At 40.8% G+C, this 13,044-nt stretch overlaps 1 protein-coding gene and 1 long non-coding RNA gene across 11 annotated transcripts in view; one reads left to right on the forward strand and one right to left on the reverse strand.

Annotated features, from left to right (window-relative positions):
* INTS11 (integrator complex subunit 11) overlaps positions 1 to 13,044 on the forward strand; it is a 22,676-nt gene continuing 9,632 nt past the window's right edge. For 5 of the 6 annotated variants that reach the window (XR_007779237.1, XM_050982404.1, XM_050982405.1 and 2 more), the window contains exons 1-10: positions 85 to 445; positions 1,523 to 1,620; positions 3,033 to 3,106; positions 3,530 to 3,758; positions 5,120 to 5,218; positions 5,334 to 5,368; positions 7,292 to 7,430; positions 9,012 to 9,076; positions 11,529 to 11,718; positions 12,502 to 12,585. Coding sequence is in view for 5 of the 6 variants with exons in the window: in XM_050982404.1 (XP_050838361.1) it covers positions 418 to 445; positions 1,523 to 1,620; positions 3,033 to 3,106; positions 3,530 to 3,758; positions 5,120 to 5,218; positions 5,334 to 5,368; positions 7,292 to 7,430; positions 9,012 to 9,076; positions 11,529 to 11,718; positions 12,502 to 12,585 (1,041 nt within the window). In the remaining variant the exon portion in view is untranslated. The other variant, XM_050982403.1, reaches the window with a different exon arrangement.
* On the reverse strand, positions 5,688 to 7,266 carry LOC127060325 (uncharacterized). 5 transcript variants are annotated; one of them, XR_007779245.1, is made up of 4 exons: positions 7,172 to 7,266; positions 6,431 to 6,802; positions 6,063 to 6,308; positions 5,816 to 5,937 (listed from the first exon to the last, which is right to left on the reverse strand). It is a non-coding gene; the product is annotated as an uncharacterized LOC127060325 (long non-coding RNA). The 5 variants fall into 5 exon arrangements; XR_007779244.1 differs by lacking the exon at positions 5,816 to 5,937 and adding an exon at positions 5,688 to 5,812 and having other exon boundaries at positions 6,063 to 6,802; XR_007779243.1 differs by having other exon boundaries at positions 6,063 to 6,678.

Here is a 13,044-nt window from a genome sequence, read left to right on the forward strand (position 1 = left end):
GTGCGTCATTGCGGCTCGGCCAATCCGCGCGGGGCAGCGCAGGCGCGGAGAAGGCGGCGGGGCTGCGGCCGGGCCTGGGTGAATTTGCGGGGTTTTGTGTGATTTATTTTGGTGGTTTTGTGGTTTTTTTGTCCGTATTTCTGTGTTTCCACACGTGTTTTCCCGGCTCGCAGCAGTGGTGGTGGATATCGCAGCCAAACGGGGCCGCTTTTCCGGAGGTTGTTGTGTATCCCCTCATCCGTGTTTTGTGTCTCTCCTCAGGAAAAAGTTTGGGCTCTGCTCGAATCTTGGGCCGGATCCTGGAAAAAACTGAAATGGTGCCTGTAAAAGCAGCGAAATCCTCTCTCGTTGTGCCCCCCGCGCATCTGCTCCTGGAGTAATTTCCTGTGCGGGTTTGGGACCTGGAGTGGGGTAAAAATGCCTGAGATCAAAGTCACCCCCTTGGGTAAGTCCGGCCTAAAATCGCCTTGAAATGCAAACACCGAAACCCTGCGGGGAATTCAGGCTCGTGTTTGGAATCCCTGATGTGATTCCTCCCTGCCCTCCCTTGGCTTTTCCAGTGACAGTTATAACTGTTCGGATTAATTAATCAGGATTAATTAAGTTATTCTTGTATAGGTACTGTGCTGTTGTAGTAGAGCATTAATTCACTACAGTGCTAAAGAGCCACAGGAAGAAAATATTTCTCATTTTCCACTGTTTCATCTTTTTTTAATGGGTTTTGTAGTGAGAGGGCAGAGGATGTGCTGAGCAGATCTGTTTTATCCTCCTGGATCATTTTCATCCTTGGTGTAGGTTTAACTCAATGAGGCTTCATGAGGGCAAAACAGCTGGAAAAGGAGTTCTGGTCCTTGCCAGATAAAAGATTCTTCTCTCTTCCTTGAAACCACAATTGCAGGAAGTTTGTGCAGAACTTTACCTGCCTTTTTTATTGAAACAATTGCAGCTTTTCCCAGAGGTGTTTTACCAGTGTCTTACTGGTGTTTTATTGGGGTTTTATTGATATTTTGCTGGTATTTTGCTGGTGGTATTTTATTGGCATTTTGCTGGTGTTTTGCTGGTGATGTTTTGCTGATATTTTCCTGGTGTTTTATTGGTATTTTGCTGGTGGTGTTTTACTGGTATTTTGCTGGTGTTTTGTGATGTTTTCCTGGTGTCTTACTGGGGTTTTATTGGTATTTTGCTGGTGGTGTTTTACTGGTGTTCTTCCAATGTTTTACTGGTATTTTGCTGGTGTTTTGTGATGTTTTCCTGGTATTTTGCTGGTGGTGTTTCACTGGTGTTTTGTGATGTTTTCCTGGTGTTTTCCTGGTGTTTTATTGGTGTTTTGTTGGTGGTGTTTTACTGGTATTTTGCTGATGTTTTACTGGTATTTTGCTTATGTTTTACTGGTATTTCACTGGTGTTTTGCTGATGTTTTGCTGATGTTTTCCTGGTATTTCCCTGGTGGTGTTTTGCTGATATTTTCCTGGTATTTCATTGTGGTTTTTTGATGTTTTCCTGCTGTTTTGCTGGTGTCCAGGTGCTGGGCAGGACGTGGGCAGGAGCTGCATCCTGGTGTCCATCGCTGGCAAGAACGTGATGCTGGACTGTGGCATGCACATGGGCTACAACGACGATGTGAGTGTCCCCTGGGCCAGCCCCTGCTGTCCCTGCTGTCCCTCCTGCTGTCCCTGCTGTCCCTCCTGCAGTCCCTGGGCTCCTCCCTCAGCCCCTACTGGGCCTGGGCTGTGCCAGAGCTGCTCTTTCCCCTTCCCAAATCTCCCTCCTCAAGCATTCCATGAAGTGTCAGCTCTCCTTTGCCTGGCTCGTGGACCTGGAGAAAATATTTATTAATCATTAATAATTTATTAATGCAGCTGCAAATGCTCCATTCCAGGTGGGGTTGGACTCTCTGGGTTTCCTGTGAGCAGGAATCCTGTCCTTAGCTTTGGGGCAGCTCATTCCAGGAGGGATCCTCACCCCATTTCTGCTGTTCCACTCCAGGGGGAGAGAGGGAAACTCCTGATTTTGGTTTCCCTGACCCAGCAGGAAAGGAATAATGGCACAGATATTCTGCAGGATTCAGTTCAAGCAGCAGATGTGCTGGGACAGGAAAGCTTCTGGGGCTTTGTGCCTCAGAGCCAGGCTGTGTTCAGCTCCTGTTTTATTGGGAGATAAAATAATTTCTTTATCCAAGGGTCAGTTTCTGTTTGTGCCCTCATTTCTGCCTCTCCCTGCAGACAAAAACTGCCTGGAGAGGGCTCAGCACATTCCCAGTGTCCCAGTGTCCCACTCCCTCCATGGTTTGTTGGATACTGGTGCTGTTGGAGAGCCCTCAGCCCATTCCCAGTGTCCCATTGTCCCATTCCCTCCATGGATTTGTTGGATTGCTTGTGCTGCCTGGAGAAGGATCAGCCCATTCCCAATGTCCCATTGTCCCACTCCCTCCATGGATTTATTGGATTGCTTGTGCTGCTTGGAGAAGGATCAGCACATTCCCAGTGTCCCATTGTCCCAGTCCCTCCCTGTTTTTGGATCACTGGTGCTGCCTGGGGAGCCCTCAGCCCATTCCCAATGTCCCATTGTCCCATTCCCTCCATGGATTTGTTGGATTGCTTGTGCTGCCTGGAGAAGGATCAGCACATTCCCAGTGTCCCATTGTCCCACTCCCTCCCTGTTTTTGGATCACTGGTGCTGCCTGGGGAAGGATTAACCCATTCCCAGTGTCCCATTCCCATTGTCCCAGTCCCTCCCTGTTTTTGGGATCACTGGTGTTATTGGAGAGCCCTCAGCCCATCCCAGTGTCCCAGTGTCCCATCCCCAGTGTCCCAGTGTCCAACACCCTCCCTGGTTTTGGGATCACTGGTGTTACTGGAGAGCCCTCAGCCCATTCCCAGTGTCCCAGTGTCCCACTCCCTCCCTGTTTTTGGGATCACTGGTGTTATTGGAGAGCCCTCAGCCCATCCCCAGTGTCCCACTGTCCCAGTCCCTCCCTGGTTTTGGATCACTGGTGCATTCCTGATGCATTTCCTGCTTTCCCACGGCTGCAGAGGCGCTTCCCTGACTTCTCCTACATCACCCAGAACGGCAGGCTGACTGATTTCCTGGACTGTGTCATCATCAGGTCAGGCTCCTTCCTTCTCCCACCTTTCTGTGCCATCCCAAGCCCACCCCTCATATTTTACCTGCTCTTTATCCCCCCAGAAGATCTGGGATCCACCCAAGCTGAATTCCCTGCAATCATTTTGGGTTTTTGGTTTTTTGTGGTTTTTTGTGGTTTTTTGTGGTTTTTTGTTCCTTACAGCCATCCCAAGCCCACCCCTCATATTTTACCTGCTCTTTATCCCCCCAGAAGATCTGGGATCCACCCAAGCTGAATTCCCTGCAACCATTTTGTGGTTTTTTGTGGTTTTTTGTTCCTTACAGCCATCCCAAGCCCACCCCTCATATTTTATCTGCTTTTATCCCCCCAGAAGATCCGGGATCCACCCAAGCTGAATTCCATGAAACCATTTTGTGGTTTTTTGTGGTTTTTTGTTTCTTGCAGCCACTTCCACCTGGACCACTGTGGGGCTCTGCCCTATTTCAGTGAGATGGTGGGCTATGATGGCCCCATCTACATGACCCACCCCACCAAGGCCATCTGCCCCATCCTGCTGGAGGACTACAGGAAGATCACCGTGGACAAGAAAGGGGAGACCAACTTCTTCACCTCGCAGATGATCAAGGACTGCATGAAGAAGGTGGTGGCTGTGCACCTCCACCAGACTGTGCAGGTCAGGGCCTGGCCTCAGGGGGGTAAATGAGACATGGGGCTCATTAATCAAAGGTTCAATTAAAAAGTCAGCTAATTAATCAGGGGGTTGAGTTGGAAATGGAGCTAAGGAATCAAGGAGTTAAGTTGGAAATGTAGCTGATGAATCAAGGAGTTAAATTAGAAATGTAGGTAATGAATCAAGGAATTAAATTGAGAATGTAGGTAATGAATCAAGGAATTAAATTAGGAATGTAGCTAATGAATCATGGGTTAAATTAAAAATAAATTAATAAAAATAAATAAATGTTAAAAAATTAAAAAGAAATTAAAAGTAGAAATATAGCTAATAATGTTAATTTAGGAATGTAGCTAATGGATCAATGGATTAAATTAGAATTATGGCTAATAAGTCAATAGATTAAGTTAGAAATGTAGCTAATGAATCAAGGGGTTAAATTAGAATTATGGCTAATAAGTCAATGAATTAAGTTAGAAATGTAGCTAATGAATCAAGGGGTTAAATTAGAATTACAGCTAATGAATCAAGGGTTAAATTGGAAATGTAGCTAATGAATCAAGGGGTTAAATTAGAATTATGGCTAATGAGTCAATGGATTAAGTTAGAAATGTAGCTAATGAATCAAGGGGTTAAATTAGAATTATGGCTAATGAGTCAATGGATTAAGTTAGAAATGTAGCTAATGAATCAAGGGGTTAAATTAGAATTATGGCTAATGAGTCAATGGATTAAGTTAGAAATGTAGCTAATGAATCAATGGATTAAATTAGAATTATGGCTAATGAGTCAATGGATTAAGTTAGAAATGTAGCTAATGAATCAAAGGGTTAATTTAGGAGTGTAGCTAATGAATCAAAGGGTTAATTTAGGAGTGTAGCTAATGAATCAAGGGGTTAAATTAGAAATGTAGCTAATGAATCAAGGGGTTAAGTTAGGAATATAAGCTAATGAATCAAGGGGTTAAATTGGAAATGTATCTATTAGGCAATTTAGGTTTTTACTTTCCTCCTTTTGAGTAAAGTCAGAGGGATCCAATTGGAAATATCTGAATTTCCAGATATTTCCAATTGGAGTTGAAATGCTTGCACACCTGAAGGGTTTGCTGTTTATATTTTATATATCTCTATCTCTAATTTGAACTGCTGGCCCTGCTAGGGCTTTGCTGTTTATATTTTATATCTATCTATAATTTGGGCCCTGCTGGGGCTTTGCTGTTTCTATTTTATACATCTATATCTGGGCCCTGCTGGGGCTTTGCTGTTTCTATTTTATATCTCTCTACAATTTGGCCCTGCTGGGGCTTTGCTGTTTATATTTTATATCTCTCTACAATTTGGCCCTGCTGGGCTTTGCTGTTGCAGGTGGATGAGGAGCTGGAGATCAAGGCTTACTACGCAGGCCACGTGCTGGGAGCTGCCATGTTCCAGATCAAGGTTGGCTGTGAGTCCGTGGTCTACACTGTGAGTATGAATTCCAGCCTGGGAATGAATCATTCCCCTTTCTTAGCTCTAAATATTCCCAGGAGTTTGCCTCCATTGGCTCACAGATATCTCTGGGTTTCCCTTCTCCCCTCAGGGTGATTATAACATGACACCAGACAGACACTTGGGGTGAGTAAAAAGATAAATTCCAGTTTTGAGCTGGAATAATTCCAATTTAGCTGCAGTAGAGACCCCAGAGCACCCTCTAGTCCCATTCCCTGGGCCACTCCCCAATTCACCTTGGAGCTGTTTAGGGTTCTCCCCCAGACCCCTTTCCTGCAGTGATTTGAGCTCTGTAATTTCAATTTTGAGCTGAATTAATTCCAGTTAAGCTGCTGTAGTCATTCCCACTCCCCTGTCCACCTTGGAGCTGTTCAGGGTTCACCCACCAGGGCCATTCCCTGCAGTGATTTGAGCTCTGTAATTTCAATTTTTACCTGAATTAATTCAAGCTAAGATCCCATAGAGCCCCATTCCCTGTGCCACTCCCCTGCCCACCATGGAGCTGTTCAGATCCAAAGCACCAAACACCATTTCCTGCAGTGATTTGATCTCTGTAAATTCAATTTTTACCTGAAATTATTCCAGTTAAGCTCCCGTAGTCATTCCCACTCCCCAATCCAGCTTGGAGCTGTTCAGGGCTCACCCACCAGGGCCATTCCCTGCAGTGATTTGAGCTTTGTAAATTCAATTTTTACCTGAAATTATTCCAGTTAAGCTCCCGTAGTCATTCCCACTCCCCTGCCCAGCTTGGAGCTGTTCAGGGCTCACCCACCAGGGCCATTTCCTGCAGTGATTTGAGCTCTGTAAATTCAATTTTTACCTGAATTATTCCAATTAAGCTGCTGTAGTCATTCCCACTCCCCTGCCCACCTTGGAGCTGTTCAGGGTTCCCCCCAGACCATTCCCTGCAGTGATTTGAGCTCTGTAAATTCAATTTTTACCTGAAATTATTCCAGTTAAGCTGCTGTAGTCATTCCCACTCCCCTGCCCACCGTGGAGCTGTTCAGGGCTCACCCACCAGGGCCATTTCCTGCAGTGATTTGAGCTCTGTAAATTCAATTTTTACCTGAATTAATTCCAGTTAAGCTGCTGTAGTCATTCCCACTCCCCTGCCCACCTTGGAGCTGTTCAGGGTTCCCCCCAGACCATTCCCTGCAGTGATTTGAGCTCTGTAAATTCAATTTTTACCTGAAATTATTCCAGTTAAGCTGCTGTAGTCATTCCCACTCCCCAATCCAGCTTGGAGCTGTTCAGGGCTCACCCACCAGGGCCATTCCCTGCAGTGATTTGAGCTCTGTAAATTCAATTTTTACCTGAAATTATTCCAGTTAAGCTCCCGTAGTCATTCCCACTCCCCAATCCAGCTTGGAGCTGTTCAGGGTTCCCCCCAGGGCCATTCCCTGCAGTGATTTGAGCTCTGTAAATTCAATTTTTCCCTAAATTATTTAGATTAAGCTCCCGTAGTCATTCCCACTCCCCAATCCACCTTGGAGCTGTTCAGGGTTCACCCTCCAGGGCCATTCCCTGCAGTGATTTGAGCTCTGTAAATTCAATTTTTCCCTAAATTATTTAGATTAAGCTCCCATAGTCATTCCCACTCCCCAATCCAGCTTGGAGCTGTTCAGGGTTCCCCCCAGGGCCATTTCCTGCAGTGATTTGAGCTCTGTAAATTCAATTTTTACCTGAAATTATTCCAGTTAAGCTCCCGTAGTCATTCCCACTCCCCTGCCCACCTTGGAGCTGTTCAGGGCTCACCCCCCAGACCATTCCCTGCAGTGATTTGAGCTCTGTAAATTCAATTTTTACCTGAAATTATTCCAGTTAAGCTCCCGTAGTCATTCCCACTCCCCAATCCAGCTTGGAGCTGTTCAGGGTTCCCACCAGGGCCATTCCCTGCAGTGATTTGAGCTCTGTAAATTCAATTTTTACCTGAATTATTTAGATTAAGCTCCCGTAGTCATTCCCACTCCCCAATCCAGCTTGGAGCTGTTCAGGGTTCCCCCCAGGGCCATTCCCTGCAGTGATTTTGGGGTGCCTCCCCTGCCCCAGGGCTGCCTGGCTGGACAAGTGCCGCCCTGACCTGCTGATCACCGAGTCCACCTACGCCACCACCATCCGCGACTCCAAGCGCTGCCGGGAGAGGGATTTCCTCAAGAAGGTGCACGAGACCGTGGAGAGAGGGGGCAAGGTACAGCTGCTCTCAAAATCCATAAAATAAACCATTATAAATATCTGATTGTGAAGAAAACTGCAAATAAATAAATTAAATTAAAGATAAAATAGATATATATTCAAATAGAAATATATAACTAAATATAAATATAATCAAATGTAAATGGAGAGAGAGGGCAAGGTACAGCTGCTCTCAAAATCCATAAAATAAACCATTATAAATATCTGATCGTGGAGAAACTGCAAATAAATAAATTAAATTAAGATAAAATAGATATATATTCAAATAGAAATATATAACTAAATATAAATATAATCAAATGTAAATGGAGAGAGGGGGCAAGGTACAGCTGCTCTCAAAATCCATAAAATAAACCATTATAAATATCTGATCGTGGAGGAAAAGGGCAAATAAATAAATTAAATTAAAGATAAAATAGATATATATTCAAATAGAAATATATAACTAAATATAAATATAATCAAATGTAAATGGAGAGAGGGGGCAAGGTACAGCTGCACTCCAAATCCATAAAATAAATCATTATAAATATCTGATCGTGGAGAAAAGGGCAATAAATAAATTAAATTAAAGATAAAATAAAATATTAAATGTAAATATCTGGCTGATATAAATAAATAAAATGTAAATGGAAGAGAGGGAAGGTACAGCTGCTCTCAAATCCATAAAATAAACCATTATAAATATCTGATCGTGGGAGAAAACTGCAAATAAATAAATTAAATTAAAGATAAAATAGATAATATTCAAATAGAAATATATAACTAAACTATAAATATAATCAAATGTAAATGGAGAGAGGGGGCAAGGTACAGCTGCACTCCAATCAATAAAATAAATCATTATAAATTATCTGATCGTGGAGAAAAGGGCAAATAAATTAAATTAAATTAAAGATAAAAAATGTATTAAAATGTAAATATCTGGCTGAATATAAATATAATAAAATGTAAATGGAAAGAAGAGGGAAGGTACAGCTGCACTCCAAATCCATGAAAATAAATCATTATAAATATCTGATCGTGGAGAAAAGGGCAAATAAATTAAATTAAATATAAAGAGATCTAATAACAGAACATTATGATTTTATATATATAATGTAATATTTAATTAGTTTTATTGTTATATATTATTATCTATCATTATGTATCTATTGTCTTGTAGTATATATAAATATTAAATATAATGGATATAATTAGGCAATATATTCTATAATATATAATATAAATACATAGTAATGTATAATAATAAATTTAATTCATAATAATGATACTGGACAATCAGTAATATGTATAATAGTTATAAGACTAAACTGGGTGGGATAAAAATAGAAATATGTATAAATATCGTGATATAATTAAAAGAGATATAGAATTAATACTGATACTACTAGATAATCTTAAATAGTAGCAATCTATATAATCCTACTCCTCATACTCGCTAACCTCCATCTACTCTCCTACTCCTTTCCTGTTAATTTATTACTTTCCTTTACTTTACTTTACTTTAATTTAGTTGAGTGTTGAACGGGTGCTGTTTGTCAGTGTCCGAGTGTGAGCTGCCCGTGTGTTGCAGGTTCTCATCCCAGTGTTTGCCCTTGGCCGTGCCCAGGAGCTCTGCATTCTGCTGGAGACCTTCTGGTGAGCCCCTGGGACCCTGGGTGTGTCTGTATAATCTATAGAATCTATACATTGCTCGTTCTCCCTCCAGGGCAGGAACCGCCCTGGGCGCAGCGAGAGCTGAGGTTACAGTTATTGAATACTGAGAAATATTGCCTAGAGAAGATTGATTGATTGATTGATTGATTGATTGATTGATTGATTGATTGATTGCTCAGGAGAGCTGGGAAATACAGCCCAAAAAACCCTGGGACACTCCCAGCCAGGACGACCAGACAGACAGACAGATAGATAGACAGACAGATATATTTACTTATTAATTATATATATCTAGATCTATACACACACACACACACATATATATATATATATATATATACTATATATATACTATATGTGATATATCTATATATCTATGTATATACCCATATATATAGATATATAGATAGAGATATATAGATATAGATATATATATAATACTATCTCATATCTATCTATATAGATATAGATATATAGCTATATAGATATAGTTATATTGCTATATAGATCTAGATAGATAGATAAATAGATAGATATAGATAGATATAGATATAGATCCATATATATCTACATATATATATATAATATTATATTTACAAGTATATAATATGGTATATATAAATAGATACATTATATAATATCATATGTATCAATATATATATAGAAATATACTATATAACATATATATATATAATATGTTATATGATGTTATATATAAATATTACATATAACATACATAATATAGCATAGTAGTATATATAATATGTTGTATATATATACATGTATATAATATATATTATATAATATATATAATACATGTATATAATATATATTATATAATATATATTATATAGCTTATATATTATTTATATATTAGATATTACATACTACATATAATATTATTATATGATATTATATATTATATATTATATAATGTATCATATGATATTATATATTTGATATTACATATTATACATATGATATGATATGATATTACATTGTATTACATTACATTGTATTACATTACATTGTATTCCATTCCATTCCATCCATTCCATTCCATTCCATTCCATTATATTCCATTCCATTCCATTCCATTGCATTCTATTATATTATATATATAATATCTATTCTATTACATTCTATTCTATTATCTATATAACATTCTATTCCATTCCATTCTATCTAGTCCATTCCATCTCTTCTATTCTATCCATTCTCTTCTATTCCTTTCCATTCTCTTCTATTACATTCTCTTCCATTCTATTCCATTCCATTCTCTACCATTCCATTCCATTCTCTTCCATTCCATTCCATTCCATTCCATTCATTCCATTCCATTCCATTCCATTCCATTCCATTCTCTTCCATTCCATTCCATTCTCTTCCATTCCATTACATTCTGTTATATTCCATTCCATTCTGTTATATTCCATTCTATTCTATTCTATTCTATTCTATCTATTCTATTCTATTGCTATTCTATTCTATTCTATTCTATTCTATTCTATTCCTTCCATTCCATTCCATTCCATTCCATTCCATTCCATTCCATTCCATTCCATTCCATTCCATTCCATTCCATTCCATTCCATATATTATATATATAATATTCTATCTATCTATATAACATTCTATTCCATTCCATTCTATTCTATTCCATTCCATTCTCTTCTATTCCATTCCATTCTATTCTATTCCATTCCATTCTCTTCTATTCCATTCCATTCTATTCCATTCCATTCTATTCTATTACATTACATTCTGTTATATTTCAGTACATTATGTTCTATTCCTATTCCATTCCATTCCATTCCATTCCATTCCATTCCATTCCATTCCATTCCATTCCCTTCCATTCTCTTCTATTCCATTCCATTCCATCCCATTCCATCCCATCCCATCCCATCCATCCACCATCCCCTTTCCCCATTCCCATCCCTCCCATCCCATCCCATCCCTCCCATCCCATCCCATCCCATCCCAGCCCTTTCCCCATTCCCATCCATCCCATCCATCCCACCTCCCATCCCATCCCATCCCCATCCCATCCCATACTCCCATCCCATCCCATCCCATCCCATCCTCATCCCATCCCATCCCATCCCATCCCATCCCATCCCATCCCATCCCATCCCTTTCCCTCCCATTCCCATCCCATCCCATCCCATCCCATCCCATCCCATCCCATCCCATCCCATCCCCTCCCATCCCCTCCCATCCCCTCCCATCCCATCCCACCCACCCCATCCCATCCCATCCCCCCCATCCCATCCCATCCCATCCATCCCATCCCATGCCCATCCCATCCCATCCCATCCCATCCCCATCTATATAATATGATATACACATTCCATAGTACACATTCTACTATCTCCATTCTCTAATGCCAATCTCCATTCCCGCTGTGTATTTGGTCCCTCCCGTGGCGCAGGGAGCGGATGAACCTGAAGGCCCCCATCTATTTCTCCACGGGGCTGACGGAGAAGGCCAACCACTACTACAAACTCTTCATCACCTGGACCAACCAGAAGATCAGGAAAACCTTTGTGCAGAGGAACATGTTCGAGTTCAAGCACATCAAAGCCTTCGACAGAGCCTTCGCTGACAACCCCGGGCCCATGGTAGGGGAAATGGGGATGGGGGCTCCAGGGGATCCCCAGTGCTGGGGGGAGCCAGCCTGAGCAGCCTCCAGGCCAGCAATCCCTCTTCAGAACCTCTCATGGCCAGGCCATCCTTGGAAATTCTCTGCATTTCTCTCCGTTTTTATTTATTCATGGTGAAACTCCCAGAGAAAAATGAACATTTTGCATCTTTATGCCATTAATCCCACTAAAAAACCTCTCATGGCCAGGCCATCCTTGGAAATTCTCTGCATTTCTCTCAGTTTTTATTTATTAAAGGTGAAACTCCTAGAGGAAAATGAAAATTTTGCCTGGTTATGCCATCAGTCCCAGCTAAAACCTCTCATGGCCAGGCCCTCCTTGGAAATTCTCTGCATTTCTCTCAGTTTTTATTTATTCAAGGTGAAACTCCCAGAGAAAAATGAACATTTTGCATTTTTATGCCATTAATTCCACTTAAAAGCCTCGCCTGGCCACGCCTTCCCTGGAAGTTCTCTCAATTTTAATTTCATTAAAGGTGAAATACCCAGAAATAAAAGAAAATTTTGCATTTTTATGCCATTAATTCCACTTAAAAACCTCTCGAGGCCAGGCCCTCCCTGGAAATTCTCTCCATTTCTCTCCGTTTTTATTTCATTAAAGGTGAAATACCCAGAAAAAAATAATTGATGTTTATGCCATCAATCCCACCTCAAAACCTCTGCATAGATTTAGGATATTTCTATAAATCCTGGGAAAAAATTGGTTTTTTGGTGGTGATTTCTGGCCCATCTTTGAGTGCAGGTGGTGTTTGCAACCCCTGGGATGCTCCATGCAGGACAATCCCTGCAGATCTTCAGGAAATGGGCAGGGAATGAGAAGAACATGGTGAGAAATTGGGGGGGTTTGGGCTTTTATGGGATTTACTGGGTCATTTTGGGGTTATTTTGGGGTTTTATTGGGTTTTTATGGGGTTTTAGTGAGTTTTTATGTGGGTTTATTGTGTTATTTTGGGGTTTTATTGGGGGGTTTTTTGGATTTTTTGGGGTTTTTTTGGGTTATTTTGGGTTTTTATGGGGTTTTGTTTGGTTTTTACTGGGTTTTTAGGGGGGTTTGGGGGGTTTGTATGGGTTTTTAATCAGTTTTTATGGGGTTTTATTGGGTTTTTATGGTTTTTATTCAGTTTTTATGGGGTTTTATTGGGTTTTTATGGGGTGTTTTGGGGTTAATTTGAGGTTCTATTGGGTTTTTTTGGGGTTATTTTGGGGTTCTATTGGGTTTTTTTGGGGTTATTTTGGGGTTCTATTGGGTTTTTTTGGGGTTATTTTGGGGTTTTATTGGGTTTTC

Source organism: Serinus canaria, chromosome 21, assembly GCF_022539315.1.
Source record: "Serinus canaria isolate serCan28SL12 chromosome 21, serCan2020, whole genome shotgun sequence".
NCBI classification, from domain to species: domain Eukaryota; kingdom Metazoa; phylum Chordata; class Aves; order Passeriformes; family Fringillidae; genus Serinus; species Serinus canaria.